The following is a 17,176-nucleotide window of genomic DNA, read 5'->3' as shown; positions in this document are numbered from 1 at the left end:
CAGGTAAAGAACAAAAGGGTGCCATTAATTCCAGTGCGACACATGAATTGAATTACATTGCTGTTAGCATCAATTGTACCTTCAAGTCTCCCCCCAAGTGTTCCCAATATCCACATATGAGTCCAAAATGCCACTGGGCACATGGCTACCTTTCACTGGAGTCAGTAGCCACCCGCCAAAGTTATCCCTCGCCAAGTTTATTAAAGAAGTTTGGATAACTACATGGATGGGAAAGGTGTTGAGGGCTATGGTCCAGGTGCAGGTTAATGGGACTAGGCAGAGAAATAGTTTGGGATGGACTAGATGGGCCAAAGGGCCTGTTTCTGTGCTGTAAAGCTCTATGACTCAAAGATCTTTCCTCCAGTCAGCTGAGATGGTGGATGAGGTGGACAGGGGGAAGGTTGAGTGTCAGGCTCCACTGGCATGTTTCCCAGTCTTCGACAGAGTCAAATCAAAAGAAGCCCCATGAATGGCTTCTGTTCCTGGATTTATACCGTCACCTCCGAATTCCCTCAGGCACTTGTTATCAAGGATCCCCAATTTCTCTTCTCACTATAACCATGAGGCCCCACACCACCAGGTTCAGGAACAGCTACTTCCCTTCAACAATTCAGTTCTTGAACCGACCTGCAAAACACTATGCACCACCTCTTGCACTACTAATCAATGATATTGCCTCTGTTTTTTTTTGCACTGAAGTCTTGCATTTGCACTGGCTTTTTTTTTACATGGATGGTATCACTTAAGTGCCATTTGTATTCTGTGTGTTATCTGTATGTAAATGCCTGTGATGCTGATGCAAGCAAGCATTTCTTTGTAGTATACTTCACCATACTAGTGCATATGACAAAAAACTTGACTTGGACTTAGTCATGCACGCTCCTACTTCTAAATGACCTGTACCCTCTGTGTACCCTTATCTGAAAATATAGCATCAAGTTGTGCTGATGTTACTCAGGTCCATGAAACCAGTCATGAAAGGAGTCCAATTACCTCCAGATTAACTTTGTGAAGTCTAATACATTGGCACATTAGAGACTAAACACTAGCTGGTGTCAGTTCATGTCTAAGGAGATCTTTTCAATCAGATTCTGCCAAGCTAATTCACCATTACTGCAGATACTGTAATTTTACTCTAAAATATTCAGAAGCACAGACATCAAATATGAAGCATCACAAGGTATTCATTTTCACGTTGAACAGAGTTGACGTTGGGATGCAGAAGATGGAGACACTTGCACACAAACACACACTTCTAACCATACGTCAAAAAATGTTCCTACCTCGTGGTTATGAGGTCACTCTTCTGCCCTGTAGAGAAAGAAAAGAACTTTACAGTCATGGAATTTGATGGATTGCAAGAAAACAGAATCACTTTACTGTCAGTATGTGAGACATTCCAGAATTGATTGTGGTTCGGTATCAACATAAAACACAGGACAATACCATAACGGACAACACAATAGCAACCAACAAATTACAAGACAATAGTGTAAACAGTGATGACCAATCAACAATTACATAACAATTAGCAGAATGTGCAAATGTTAATAATCAAACTTAAATTAATGTGAACATATGAACAGGCTCAATAATTATCAACAGAACAAGGAAATCGGGAATGACCGTTTAATGGATGTTGTGCAGGGACAATATACTCTTACTCAGTCAGCAAGAACAAGGAGCTGATGACATTCTTCAGGAGAAGGAAACCAGAGGTCTATGAGCCAGTCCTCATCAGAGGATCAGAGGTGGAGATTTCTATTTTTCAATTCCTAGATGTTATTATTTTGGAGGACCTGTTCTAGGCCCAGCACGTAAGTGCAATTATGAAGAAAGCATAACAGCACCTCTAATTCCTTAGAAGTTTGCAGAGATTTGGATTTAACATCTAAAACTTTGACAAACTTCTATAGATGTGCAGTGGAGAGAATATCAACAGGCTGCAACACAGCCTGGTATGGAAACACCAATGCTCTTGAATGGAAAATGTTTCAAGAAGTAGTGGAAATGCCCCAGTCCATCTTGGGTAAAGCTGCCTCCACACCATTCAGCACATCTACATAAAACGCTGTCGCAGGAAAGCAGCATCCATCGTCAGGGTTCCCCACCACCAAGGACATGCTCTCCTCTTACTGCTGCCATCAGGAAGGAGGTACAGGAGCCTCAGGACTCACAACCACCAGGTTCAGGAACAGTCAACCATCAGGCTCCTGAACCAAAGGGAATCACATCACTGAACTTCACTTGCTCCGTCACTGAAATGTTTCCACAACCAACTCACTTTCAAGGACTCTTCATCTCATGTTCTCGATATTTATTATTATTATTATTATTATTATTATTATTATTATTATTTCTTCCTTTTGTATTTGCATTTTGTTGTCTTTTGCACCCTGGCTGAATGCTCTAGTTGGGCAGCCTTTCACTGACTCTGCTATGGATTCCTCTATGGATTTACTGTGTATGCCCACAAGAAAACGAATCTCAGTGTGGTATATGGTGACATATATCTACTTTGATAATAAAATTTGCTTTGAGCTTTGACAGTGAGGGTACTGGACCTGAGTGAATTTTGTTGAGAAGCTGGACAGCTGCTGGAAAGCAGGTTTGGAGATGTCATGTGGTCCTGGTGGTGATGGACTTGTCGTGTCTCCCTGAAGGCAATTTGGTGAACAGGTGGGTGGAGAGGATACACCAGCTATGGCTGGTGTATCCCCACTAAAGGCTGCAGCCTCCTCGCTGAGAGGCCAGGCATGGTGAGGTTTAACACTAAATCATGGGCTGTGAATGTCATCAGTAATGCCAGCAACCTCCCTCAACTGAGGAGCTCCAGACAGACTCACAATGCTGGTTTTCTGTGGGGTTCTGTGTAGGGTAATGTAAGGGGAGACTGATCACACATAGTTCATAATAGAAACTGTTCTACATAATTCACAAACACTCTCATTGAGTTGTTGTGTTCATTTTCAGAGACAGTATCTGATGTAGTAACGTCAGTGTAAGGCAACTGCTTTTAGTCCGTGGCTTCTGTTCAGCACATAAAATGACTCTTGCATGTTTTATTCACAAAATCCTACGTTAGATTTTGTGAATAAAGCATTTCAGGTTTGGTCAACAGCACTGCAGATTGAAAATAAAAATAAACTTTGGATAAAAATAGATAATGCATTGTGTTCAGTTTTGGTTGCCCTGCTATAGGAAAGGTGCCATTAAGCTGGAAAGAGTGTAAAGGAGATTGATGAGGATGTTGCTGGGACTGAGTTATGGAGAGATGTTGAGCGAGTTAGGCTCTTTGTCATTGGTGTGTAAGTGAATGAGGTGTGATCTTATAGAGCTGTATAATTTCATGAGGGGCATAGACAGGGTGAATGCACACAGACCTTTTGTCAGGATTGGGGAATTATGAACTAGAGGGGAGATCAGGAATCAGGGCAACTTTTTCACCGAATGGTGGCCAGTGTATTGAACAGGCTGCCAGAGGAAGTGGCAGAGACAGGTAATCAACATCGGAAAGGTGTTTGGAAGAGTACAAGGATAAGAAAGATTTAGAGGGACACAGGCAAATGGGATGAGCTTAGATAGGAACCTCAGTCAGTATGGATCAGATGGGCCAAAGGGCCTGGTCCCTTGCTGTGACTCTGTGACACACTCGGCAGGTCAGACATCATCAGTGGAGGGGAAAATGATTTAACGTTTCAGACCAGAGATCCTCTGTGGAATTGCTTCAGATGAAAGGCCTCAGACCTGAAACATTAATGCAACTTCTCTTTCCACAGACGCTACCTGGCTTGCTGAGTTTTTCCATTTCCCGTGTATAACCGCTCTAGATGGCCTGGAATCACATGCAGAACAGACTGAATAAAAATGACAGATTACCCCTCACTGAGGGAAATCAGTGAACCAGACAGGTCACTCCGACAATTTGAAAGCTTCCTGGTTAGCATCACTGATATTTGACATTTTCTTTCCAAAAGAAAGGCATTATTTCATAACTTGAACGTCAATTCCCCACCTGGATGGCGATGTTGATTGAAAAAGGTTTGTGTTAATTAACATCTGTTCAAATTCAGCCTTTGAATACATGACACCAATGCAGACACTAAGCAACAAAGCAGCTATTCCTTCTGACCGAGGCCATTGTGAGGAACTCTATAAACAAAACGCCTGCAATTGTACATTTTAGATTAGTAAAATGTACAAGGCAGTCAAACATGACATCGCACCCAAATACAATAATCTCCTTTGATGCCCAATTTCACAAACAGAATTGAAAACAATGGAATAAGCACTCGAGAAGTACACACTTACTGAATAAATAAAATGTTACCTCAAGGAAAAGGCAATTGTCAAGCAACTTCCAAGTTAGCAATTTGACTTGAGTATAGGGGTGGAAATGTTTGCTGAACCATCTGCCATTACAGCTATGATGCTGCTTTCGAAGCTGAGAATTAAAACTACTTCTGAATTCAAAGTTCAAAGTAAATTTATTATTAAAGTACGCATGTTACCAAATATTACCTTGAGATTTATTTTCTTGTAGGTTTCACAGTAAAATAAAGAAATACAATCAAATGCATGAAAACTTCACACAATGGCGGCCAACTAACCAATGTGCAAAATAAGGCAAACTGTGCTACTAAATAATGCTGAGAACGAGTTGTGGAGTCCTTAGAGGCCATCCCAATTTATTGGTGAAAAGGTAGGCACTTCCACTTCCCCAAGTCACTGCCCTAAATTGGGGATCGGGGAGGGAAGAGTTAACTGATTCTTGTTGGGTGAAGGATTAAAGAGGATGGGGAAGGAACAACGCTACAGTCTAACAGAATAGCAGAAACAAGTTGCAGACTGAATGGTCTTTTCTTGTTCCAGTTCACGAGGAAATGGAGGGTGTTGGGATTCTGATAAGAAAGGCAGCTGTGGGGCTATCAGCTCCAGGAGCTGGAAATAACCGCGCAGTGCAGAGGCTTTAGGATGCTATATAGGTACACAAAAGTACTTGGAGATTTACCTTCTCCTAGGGTGTGATGAAGCAAGTCATACTTGGCTTGTAGTTTCATGATGAGGTTGCTGCCTTCAAGATATTCTTTAAGTTTCTGTTGGCACAAGGGCAGGAGTTAAGAGCAGGCATAAGAGATCCATGTTAGAGATCATGGGTACTAAAGATAAATCCCATCTGAACCAAAAGCCTGCCCCAGCCTGAGAACATGTAACCTTTTTCCATAGTGGACCTTAAGATGAACGTATCTGTAGCCACGCTGCAGTGTGCTAATGAGCAAATCCTCCTGATCTGGATAAAGTACCAAGCAGAAGACAAATGAGCAGAATAAGCCATTCAGCCCATCGAGTCTGATCCGCTAATCTATCATGGCTGATTTATTTTCCCTCTTAACTCCATTTTCCTACCTGCTCCCCATAACTTTTGCAACCTTTCTAATCAAGAAACTATCAACTTCCACTTTAAATATACCCAATGTCTAGGCTTCCACAGAATCACCACCCTCTGCATAAAGAAATTCCTCCTCAACTCTGTTCTAAAGGGGCGTTCTTCCATTTTTAAGCTGTATCCTCTGGTCCTAGACTTAACCACTATTGGAAACATCTTCTCCATGTCCTCAAGGCCTTTCAATAGTCGGCAGGTTTCACCTATCAACTCCAGAACATACCTCAACTGCAGAGGGCTTCAAGGAACGCAGGTACAGAGGGTAATCACACCTGCCAATTCCCCTCCAAGTTGCCCACTGACCTGACTTGGAAATCAAATGACAGTTCCTTGATCATCACTGGGCCGAAAGCCTGACCAAACCCATTCGAACATGCAATTAACCTGATCAGCACCTGACACATACAGTCGTGATCATGGTGGACACTGAGACTCGAGGATCCCCTTGTGGACCAACTCACCATAAAGTAGAATTGCTCAGTCTCTTGCTGATTGGCTCGTCTCTTAGCAATGCTGGGCTTGCTCATGTAGGTTTCTGACACAGTGGATTTGACTGATTCTGTGGAGCGACTGTGCTGGAAGCACTCTGACACATCATAGTCCTCGATGGTAGCCATGTCCTGGATAGTTTGCAAGGTGGCTTCCATTGTCTTTTTAACCTAAGCAACAAGACAAAAGATTTTCCACTTTATATTTGACTGCCAAGAGATTGTGGCCAGCTATAATGTGATCTTGGCTGTTGGAGCAGACAATCTTTTCCATAGATATTGCCTGGCCTATTGAGTTCCTCCAGCCTTTAGTGCGTATTTTGTACATAAATATTTTGGGTAGTTTGGAAAGGATTTCTTAGAGATGCAGCTTGGTAACAGGCCTTTCTGCCCAATGAGCCCATGTTGCCTAGTTACACCCGTGTGACCAATTAACCAACTAACACACGCAGTCTTGGGAAAACATACAAACTCCTTACAGACAGTGTCAGAATTCAACCCAGCTTATGCTAATCGTTATGCTACCATGACGCCCAACTTTCTGCAGTTTCTTGTGGTCTTGGGCAAAACAGTCCCAAAAATCCATACCAATTGGTGCATTGATTCTGATAAGGCCCTAATAATGTTTAGTCACTGAATATGGCAGGTGCTTGGGTGGTGGAGTGACTCTAACGTACGGAATTAGCTGGGATTGTATTAAAAAACAGAACAGGTTCTTCGGGCCAAATGACCCTCTCCCACTCTCATGTTCAGCAACTCTCTGGGCTACATCCAGAAGTGGGACTTGAACCATTAGTGTCATAACTCAGAGCATGGGTGCTGACAATTGAACATCTTGACAGTGCGCTGAGCCATACATGGAGACCAAATAGCTGGATCCCCTGCAGAGACGCAGAAATTTCCAGATGGGGGGAAAATCAGGCAAGATTAGGGTAAAGTAAATATATGCTGGTTGGCAGAGAATTATTTATTCAGACACAGTTTCTGCCCCATTTATTGTGAGTGGCAAGTGAGACAAAACCATGGATTCTGGCCAACTTCCAATATGACTGTGGAGATTTTAAAGACAGCTGGAAAATTCCCCAAAGGAGGATTTGATTTATGTTACACAAACACCATGAAAAACACCTGCCCTGTTTTAAGGATAGGCTTGGAATTCAGTTGTTTAGCGTTACTGCATGCACCAACGTAAAGATCCGTAAAGGGCAGGTCACAGAGTCAAAGAGTAATACAGCATGGAAAACGATCCTTCAGCCCAACTTCTCCATACTGGTGATGTGTCCACCAAGTTTGTCCCATTTGGCCCACATTACCTCTAAACCACTCCTATTCATGAAGGTCCTGGTGAAGGGTCTCAGCCCGAAACGTCGACTGTTTACTCTTTTCCATAGATGCTGCCTGGCCTGCTGAGTTCTTCCAGCATTTTGTGTGTGTTGATGGCATGAATATTTCTCCAACTCCTTGTAATTTCTACCACCCTCCTTCTCTCTTTTTTATTGCTCATTTTGGTTTCCCTCACACCCCTTCTCTTCTCACCTGCCCATCACCTCCATCTGGTTCCCCTCCTCCTTCCCTTTCTTTCACGGCCCACTGTCCTCTTCTACCAGATTCCTTCTTCTTCAATCCTCTATCTCTTCCCCCTATCCACTCCCAGCTTCTTACTTCATCCCCCTTTTCCCACCCACTCATCTTCCCCCTCACCCAGTCTCACCTATCACCTGCCAGCTTGTACGCCTTCCCACCCCACACCCCCACCTTCTGGCTTCTGCCCCCTTTCTCTACTGTACTGGGGAAGGGTCTCAGCCCGAAACATTGACTGTTTATTCCTCTCCATAGAAATTGCCTGACCTGCTGGATCGGCTGTGACTGGCTGTGTGGCCTTCAGTTCTGAATGTTATTTGCTTACTTTTAATGTCGGCAAGACTTGTTTTTCTCTGCACATTGGCTGCTTGCCGGTCTTTTTAATGGGTTCCATTGGTCTTTCTACATGTAAGGAGACCAATCTCAAGGTTGTATATAGTATACACACTTTGATCATAAATATACTTTGAACGTTGAGTACTGTGCTGCCATTACAAGAAGCACAGACAGGATTCTGTGCTGTACTTATCTATGACTATCGAGGCAGTGTTAAAAGTCTGTCAAGAGCAAAACCGCAAGAATCCTCATCACCCACACACTCAAGAGTGCAATCACAGACACAATAAAAATGATCTGTACTTCCAAAGGAAACAACTTAGCACAGTCCTAAGAATTAACTTCAGTTCAAAAGACAGTCACTGAGACGCTGGCAAGCAGTTTTCACACCAGAACGTCCTGCAATCAGCGAGGTACACTCAATGGCCATTTTAATAGACCTGCTCATTAATGAAAACATTTAATCAGCTAAGCATGTGGCAGCAACTCAATGTATAAAAGCATGTAGACACTGTCAAGAGGTTTAGATGTTGTTCAGACAAAATATCAGAATAGGGAAGAAATGTGATCCAAGTGACTTTGACTGTGGAATGATTGTTGGTGCCAGACAGGCTGGTTTGAATATCTCAACAACTACTGTTTTCACACACAACAGTCTCTAGAGTGTAAAAAACGAAAAGCGGCATTTCTGTCGGTGAAAACACCTTATTAATGAGAGAAGTGAGAGGAGAATGGCCAGACTGGTTCAAGCTGACAGGAGGGCGACAGTTATGCAATAAACCATGAGTTCCAACAGTGGTGTGCAGAAGGCATCTCTGGACGCACAACATGTTGAACACTGAAGTGGATGGGCTACAGCAGCAGCAGATTACAAACATACACTCAGTGGTCCACTTTTATTAGGTACAGGTGATAGCTAATAAAGTGGCCACTGATTGTCAATGATCAATCAAACTACTCTTTGATGATAAAAGCAAAATGCTGCAGATACTATACTGTGCAAAAGTCACAGGCTTCTGCTAGGGTGCCTAAGACTTTTGCACAGTACTGTAGTAATTTTATGTATTGCACTGTATTGCTGCCACACACAAAAAAACAAATTTCATGACATACGTGAGTGATGATAAACCTGATTCTGATATGGGTCTCTTTGTGGACTGAGTGTGGGAAGGGGCAGGGAGAGGGGAATCATAGTTGGGAAAAGGGGAAGGAAGAGAGGAGGGAGCCAGAAGCACCAGAGAGACTTTTGTAATGATCAATAAACCAATTGTTTGGAATCAAATGACTTTGCCTGGTGTCTCAAAGTTGGGTGTGCCAGCACCCATGGCACCCCCTGCCCCTGGCACTCTTTCTCCGTAGCACCCTCCCATGGCACTCTACCCTTGCCATTCCCAACATTCTTTGTTCCCACCAGATTTACAAACTTGCTCTCTGCTCCATGTTGATAAATGCAGTACTGTGGAAACTTCTTAGGCACTTTAGCTACATATAAGTGCCTTAGACTTTTGCACAGTACTGTATGGAAATTTGAAATGTAACAGGATATGTTTTACATACTCACTTAATCAAACCACACCTGTGGAGGGAAAGGCAGGGTAAAGTGTACAGTCAACAATCTTCAGATTGTTGGAAAAAGTAGGTTTTAAAATTCATTGAAAGGTGGCAAGAGAACAAAAAGGAGGTTCTGTGATGGGATGGTAGGCACGAGAGGTTGAGGCAGTGGGTGATAGGTCTGCAGTAAACCCAACTGGAAGATAAGGTGCTGTTCCATAAACTTAGGTGAAACTTCATTGGGGTTGAAGGCTTAGGATGGACAGCGAGAAAGATGACTAGAAGCTTGCAGTCTGACAGGTGGTGTCCCACAGAGCAATTGGAATTAGTTTGTTATTGTCATACGTAAATGAAAGTGATTCCAAAAGTAACTTTGATGGAGGTGGACATTTACTTGAGGAAAAGAAAAAATTAAATTACGGCTGTTCTTCCATAAGGTTAACCCTGTACATATGCTCAGGGCAGTGCAGCACACGGTTTTGATCACTGAGGCAAAAGACATTTTTCACTGTATGCTTCGAAGTAGATGTGACAAATAAAGCTAATCTTTAAATATTTATCCTCATTCTTTTCCCAGGATACTTAAGTTTCACAAGGAACCACTTGATTTTGCAAGAGCAATTTTCCAACCAGCCCACTCAGTGTTCTGTACATTTTTGTTTGTTAACCCATGACTGGCTCACAGACCCTGCCTGTCCAAGGGCAGAGAAGGGTGTGTCACCATGGAGAGTTGAACACAAGTCCTAGGCCCTGGGTCTGGATCCCAGCTTAGAGCCAAGATCACTGAATGAGCCAAGTCACAGCACCAGCAGCTGAGCAAGTCAGCAAATTTCTGTCAAACGTTTCCACTGTGGTGTGAAAAACAAAGTCCCCACAGGGCTTGTTTGTTTTTACAAAAACGGAGAGGGTAGTGCTATCATATCTGCAGGAGAACTGAAGAAGACAGGAAGGATGGGGGGGGACACCAATCCCAAAGGAAGAGGGGTTGTGTGGAGAGAGAAAGGGAGGGGGAAGAGGCAGGAAGTGAGAAACAGAGAAGCAGATTGGGGAGAGAAAGGGAAGATTGGTGGGAGAGGGGTGGGAGTGGTTGTGAGGGGTCACAGAGAGTGGGTGTGGGTTAGAGAGAGGAGGAAAAGGAGAGGGGGTGGGAGCGGTTTCGAGGGGCCGCAGAGAGAGGGAGAAATGGGGGGAGAAGGGTGGGAGTGTTTGAGAGGGAGAGGGTAAGAGTGGAGGAGAGGGTATGATGGAAAGAGGAAAGCATAGGAGAAGAGGGGTTAGGGACGGTGTGGTAGAGTAGCGGTTAGCTCAACATTTTACAGTGCCAGCTATAAGATCAGGGTTTAATTCCCAACTCCATCTGCAAAGAGTTTGTATGTTCTCCCCAAGACTCCAAGGGTTTCCTCCGAGTGCTCCGGTTTCCTCACACATTTCAAAGACATATGGATTAGGGTTAATAAGCTGTGGGATAGCTATGTTGGAGCTGGAAATATGGTACCACTGGTGAGTTCCTGACGAAAAACAAAACATTTCACTGCAGGTGCATGTGCTGATAAAGCTAATCTCAAATCTCTGGTAAAGAGAGGAGGAGAGAGGGTTCCGGGGAAAACGGGGAAGCAGAAGAGGAGAAAGGAGAAGAGAGCACAGGTGAGCAGCAGGAGGACAATCTCGTCTGAGGAAGGATGTAATATTGAGGCTTTATAAGGCATTGGCCAGACCACATTTGCAGTACTGTGCTCGGAGCTGGCATTGGAAAGGTTCACGAGGAATGAAAGGGTTGATAGCTTTGGGCTTGTACCAGCTGGAGTTTAGGAGCCTATCGAATATTAAAAGGTCTAGATAGAGTAGACATTTCCTATAGTGAGGGAGTCTACGACCAAAGAGCACAGCCTCAGAATAGAATCCCTTTCGAACAGAGGAGGAATTTGTGAATCTGTGGAATTCATTGCCAAATGGCTATGGACTGGGTATATTTAAAGTGGAGGTTGATAGGGTCTTGATTATGGGAAAAGGTAGAAGAATGGAATTGAGAGTGAAAATAAATCAGCCATGATTGAAGATCTCCTCCGTGGTCTCCATCAGCACAGGTACAGCACAAGGCTGTGTGCTCAGCCCCCTGATCTACTCACTTTACACTTATGACTGTGCGGCTAAGCACAGCTCCAATGCCATATTCCAGTTTGTTGACAATATCACTGTCATAGGCTGAATCAAAGATGGCGTTGAATCACCATATAGGAGGGAGACTGAAAATCTGGTTGAGTGGTGTCACAACAATAACCTCTCACTCGATGTCAGCAAGACCAAGGAGCTGATTATTGACTTCAGGAGAAGGAAACAGAGGTCCATGAACCAGTCCTCTTTGTAGGATCAGAGGTGGAAGTGGTCAGTAACTTTAAATTGCTCCATTTATTATTTTGTGGGATCTACCCTGGGCCCAGCACGTAAGTGCAATTACGAAGAAAGCACAGCAGTGCCTCTACTTCCTCAGGAGTTTGCAGAGATTCGGCTTGACACCTAAAACTTTGACAAACTTCTATAGATGTTCAGTACAGAGTATATTGCCTGGCTGCATCACAGCCCGGTATGGAAACACCAATATCCTTGAATGGGAAATCCTACAAAAAGTAGTGGATACGGCCATCACAGGGAAAGCCCTCCCCACCATTCAGCAAATCTACATGAAAAGCTGTTGCAGGAAAGCAGTATCCATCAACAGGGACCCCTGCCACCTGAACATCCTCTCCTCTCACTGCTGCCATCAGGAAGCAGATACAGGAGCCTCAGGATCCACACGACAAGCTTCAGGAACAGTTATTACCCTCAACCATCAGGCTCTTGAAACAAAGGGGATAACTTCAGTCACATTCACTTGCCCCCTCATTGAAATATTCCCACAACCTATGGACTCTTCATCTCATGTTCTTGCTGCTTATTGTTTATTTATTTATTTTTCTTCTTGTATTTGCTCAGTTTGTTGTCTTCTGGACTCTGGTTCTGGTTGTGTGATCTTTCATTGATTCTGTTATGGTTATTATTCTATAGATGTATTGAGTATGTCCACAAGAAAATGAATTTCAAGGTTATATATGGTGACATATATGTACTTTGATAATAAGTTTACTTTGAACTTTGAATGATGGAGAATACTCAATGGGTCGAACGGCTTAATTCTGCTCCTGTGACTCATTGTCTTATGGTCTTTGTGGAAAGTTTCAAAGTAAGGAAGTGAACAGGGAAAACCACATACACACCACAAATCCTGTGTGAGTGCCCAGAACCAACTACAGCACTGGTGACCTGGGTTCAATTCTCACCGTTGCCTGTAAGGAGTTTGTACATTCTCCCCGTGACCACATGGATTTCTTCCAGGTGCTCTGGTTTCCTCCCACATTCCAAAGACGTACGGGGTGGTAGGTTAACTGGTCACATGGGTATAATTGTGTGGAGTGGGCTCACTGGGCCGGAAGGGCCTGTTACCAGGCTGGATCTCTAAATAAATCAATAATAAATAAAAAACTTTAATGGAAAACATCTGGAGAGGCAATGAGCAACAGTATTCCCAGTGGGTCTGATTCACTTGGAATCAGCACAACAGCAGAGATTTTGCAGTGTGTGCCAGGTGTGAGGGAGCTGTGGGCCTCTTCCTACTGCTTTGTTAAAATTAGCAGCCGCTCAAAGAAACCAAGGTCGTGCTTCACAATGCATTGGAGCCCAACTCTCCAGATGTAGTCTGTGAAGCTGAGGTCGTCAGACAAGCTGGAGGATCAGCAAATAACCCCTGCGTTTTGTTAAGAGCTTTGGAATAAGCTCCATTCGCTGGGAAGAGAAGCTCAAACTCTCAGAGCTGGAGTAAAGGCACGAAGGCCGGAGGACGAGAGATTGTTTATAGTCAGTCTTCAGTACACAAGTGTGAAATGATTGTAACTCCAGATCTGACGCAGCATGAGAAAACACACTAAGCATAAAGAACACAATAAAAAAACATTAAATATAAGTAGATAAGATTAGCTTACTGCATATACGTAGACTGACTGTAGACAGAGTGACGCCACATACAGGAGTAGCTGTACGAAAGAAGCGGTGGTGGGGGTTGTGATGGGGTAGGTTAATGGGTGGAGGTGTTGATGGTTTGGGGGAAGTATTGGATACTTGTCAGTCGTGTGTGTAGTATTACATTAATTCAATTGTATTTCTTTGTTCTACTGTGAACGCCTGCAAGCAAATGAATCTCAGGGTGGAGTATGGTGACATGTACTGACTTTAATAATACATTTATATGTTTCTGATGCTTTGCCATTAAACTCACCTCCTCATTTTCAATCTTCAGAGTCGTTAGCCTGGACTGCAGCTGCTGGTACCTGAGCATCAGCTCTGCCTGGACAGGTTGCTGTGCGCTCACCTGGCACACCTGCAGGGAGAAACAAACCGTCAGGGTGCTGAACAACAACGGCTTTGCAGTTTCAAACACGGGCAAAGATTTTCAACAGCTTCCCCACAGGCAAAGCCCTCCCCACCACTGAGCACATCTACATGGAGCGCTTCTACGAGAAAGGACCCCCACTATCCAGGAAATGCTCTCTTCTTGTTGCTGCCATCAGGAAGGAGGTACAGGAGCCTTAGGTTCCACACCACCAGGCTCAGGAACAGGAGCCATCGGGCTCCTGAATCAGTGTGGATAACTTCACTCAGCTCAACTCTGAACCGATTCCACAAATTACAGACTCACCTTCAAGGACTCTACAACTCATATCAGCGGCTGATAATACAGAATCTGAGGCCACAAACCAGGCACGCCCAGGATCCTCTTCAGTTTGCGTATAAGGAGAAGGTGGGAGTGGAGGATGCTATCATGTATTTGCTGCACAAATCACTCTCTCACCTAGATGGGGCCAGTTGTGCTGTGAGGATTACATTCCTTGACTTCTCTAGTGCCTTTAACACCATCCAGCCCAAGATCTTAAGGCACAAACTAACGGAGATGGGAGTTGACTCTCACATGGTGGATTGGATAGTGGACTACTTGACAGATAGACCTCAGTATGTGCGGTTGGGAGACTGTAGGTCTGACACAGTGGTCAGCAGCACAGGAGCGCCGCAGGGAACCGTACTCTCTCCGGTCCTGTTCACCCTGTACACATCAGACTTCCAATATAACTTCTGCCATGTGCAGAAGTTCGCTGATGACACGGCCATAGTGGGGTGTCAGGAATGGACAGGAGGAGGAGTATAGGAAACTGATACAGGACTTTGTGATATGGTGCAACTCAAACTACCTGCGTCTCAATATCACCAAGACCAAGGAGATGGTGGTGGACTTTAGGAGATCTAGGCCTCATATGGAGCCAGTGATCATTAATGGAGAATGTGTGGAGCAGGTTAAGACCTACAAGTATCTGGGAGTACAGTTAGACGAGAAGCTAGACTGGACTGCCAACACAGATGCCTTGTGCAGGAAGGCACAGAGTCGACTGTACTTCCTTAGAAGGTTGGCGTCATTCAATGTCTGTAGTGAGATGCTGAAGATGTTCTATAGGTCAGTTGTGGAGAGCGCCCTCTTCTTTGTGGTGGCGTGTTGGGGAGGAAGCATTAAGAAGAGGGACGCCTCACGTCTTAATAAGCTGGTAAGGAAGGCGGGCTCTGTCGTGGGCAAAGTACTGGAGAGTTTAACATCGGTAGCTGAGCGAAGGGCACTGAGCAGGCTACGGTCAATTATGGAAAACTCTGAACATCCTCTACATAGCACCATCCAGAGACAGAGAAGCAGTTTCAGCAACAGGTTACTATCGATGCAATGCTCCTCAGACAGGATGAAGAGGTCAATACTCCCCAATGCCATTAGGCTTTACAATTCAACCGCCAGGACTTAAGAACTTTTTAAAAGCTATTATTAATGCTTTTTGAGATAGTGATTTAGATGCATATCATATTTTTTTTACTGAGTTAAGTATTGTATGTAATTAGTTTTGCTACAACAAGTGTATGGGACATTGGAAAAAAAGTTGAATTTCCCCATGGGGATGAATAAAGTATCTATCTATCTATCTATCTATCAAATCCGTGTATTTGCACAGATTTTGCACATTGGATATTCGTCAGCCTTTGTATGTTGCATTACATTAATTTAATTGTATTTCGTTGTTCTACTATGAATGCCTGCAAGAAAATTAATCTCAGGGTGGTGTATGGTGACACATACCGACTTTAATAATACATTTATTTTGAAATTAATGCAAATAACAAGTATTTCAGGGTGTATATTCCATATATTTCTCTGATATTAAATGGAGCTATTGAACTATGAACACCCTTCTGAGGATATCAAATGACTTGCAACAGCAGCAGATTCAAGATTCAGATTTATTTATCATAGATTAAATAAATAAGGCACAACTGAATAGAGAAGGAAATCAGAATCAGAATCAGGTTTATTATCACTGAATACATTGTGAAATTTGTTGTTTAATGGAAACAGTAAGGTGCAACACACAAAATATTACCAGAGTAACTCACACCAAATACTGCAGGTCAGGCAGCATCTATGGAGAGGAATTAACAGTCAATGTTTTGGGCCTGACGAAGGGTCTCGGCCTGAAATGCTGAGTGCTTATTTCCTCTCCATAGATGCTGCCTTACCTGCTGAGTTCCTCCAGCATTTTGAGCATATTACTCTGGATTTCAAGCATTTGCAGAATCTCTCATGTTTATAAAACATTACCATATTCTGCAAAATAAATAAATGGACAGGTAGATAGTTCAAAGTACATTTATTATCAAAGAATGTAAGCAGTATACAGCCCTGAAATTTGTCTTCACAGACAGTCACGAAACAGAGAAAAACATGGAACTAATCTGTTCAAAGAAAACACCGAACCCCTCCGTGCACAAATAAAATCGCGCAAATGGCAACAAAAGTAAAACGATCAAAAACACAGAAAACACAAAAGGCATATTTCAGTACAGTGGGAAGATGAATGAATAAATAAATAAACAATCAAACAAATAACTAAATCACGCAAAAGAGGAATAACGAGGTAATGTTCATCATTCATGAACTATTCAGAAATCTGATGGCAGAGGGAAAGAAGTTGTTCCTACAATGTTGAGTGTCAGACTTTAGGCTCCTGTATCTCCTCCCCGGTAGGAGTAATGAGAAGAGGATTTGCCCTGGAGAATGGGGAAAGTGCTGTCAAGGATAAGATTGGGTCAAGCACGATCATGCTTAAGAGCGGAACACATTCAAGGGGCTGAATGGCCTATTCCTTTGCAGTTTTGGATTAAGTGAACTCTGACAGCAGAAGAACTTTTAAGGTGATTCAGAAACCATTGGTTCACCCCTGAATAAACAACAGTGCATAATCAAAAGCTGTGGGGTTTCCTTTCCTGCCCGAAGTTCACCAGTAGGATAACAACAGAAAACAAACAGTGAGTCACTGGTGCCTTATAGCTGTCAGTGTGCCAAACCAAAGACAATTACATCTAGCAATGTTTTTATTTTGCTTGCTTTGATAAATAGGCTGGGCACTCTCCATACAGCTTTAAGAATCTATGTTCTTCTCTTGAAGATCAAAGACGTACACTCAGTGGCCACTTTATTAGGTACATCAGTACACCTGCTGGTAAATGCAAATATTGAATCAGCCAATCATACGGCAGGATCTCAATGCATAAAAGTGAACAACAAAAAACACCCAATGAGCAGCAGTCCTCTGCTATGTTCATGAGCGAGGTCAGCGGAGAATGGCCATATTGGTTTATGCTTTCATGAAGGCAACACGTG

General features: G+C 43.4%; 1 protein-coding gene across 13 annotated transcripts in view; it reads right to left on the bottom strand.

Annotated features, from left to right (window-relative positions):
* The window catches only part of srgap1a (SLIT-ROBO Rho GTPase activating protein 1a), a 324,530-nt gene that overhangs the window by 74,984 nt on the left and 232,370 nt on the right, over nucleotides 1–17,176 (bottom strand). For all 13 annotated transcript variants that reach the window (XM_073058740.1, XM_073058741.1, XM_073058748.1 and 10 more), the window contains exons 8-11: nucleotides 13,706–13,807; nucleotides 5,905–6,102; nucleotides 5,012–5,096; nucleotides 1,284–1,311 (exon numbers count right to left, since the gene is read on the bottom strand). In XM_073058740.1, the coding sequence (XP_072914841.1) occupies nucleotides 1,284–1,311; nucleotides 5,012–5,096; nucleotides 5,905–6,102; nucleotides 13,706–13,807 (413 nt within the window). The remainder of the gene's footprint in view (nucleotides 1–1,283; nucleotides 1,312–5,011; nucleotides 5,097–5,904; nucleotides 6,103–13,705; nucleotides 13,808–17,176) is intronic.

This window comes from Hemitrygon akajei, chromosome 10 (genome assembly GCF_048418815.1).
Source record: "Hemitrygon akajei chromosome 10, sHemAka1.3, whole genome shotgun sequence".
Lineage (NCBI taxonomy): Eukaryota > Metazoa > Chordata > Chondrichthyes > Myliobatiformes > Dasyatidae > Hemitrygon > Hemitrygon akajei.
The sequence above is the reverse complement of the archived record's forward strand: the minus strand, read 5'-3'. Positions and strand labels throughout refer to the sequence as shown.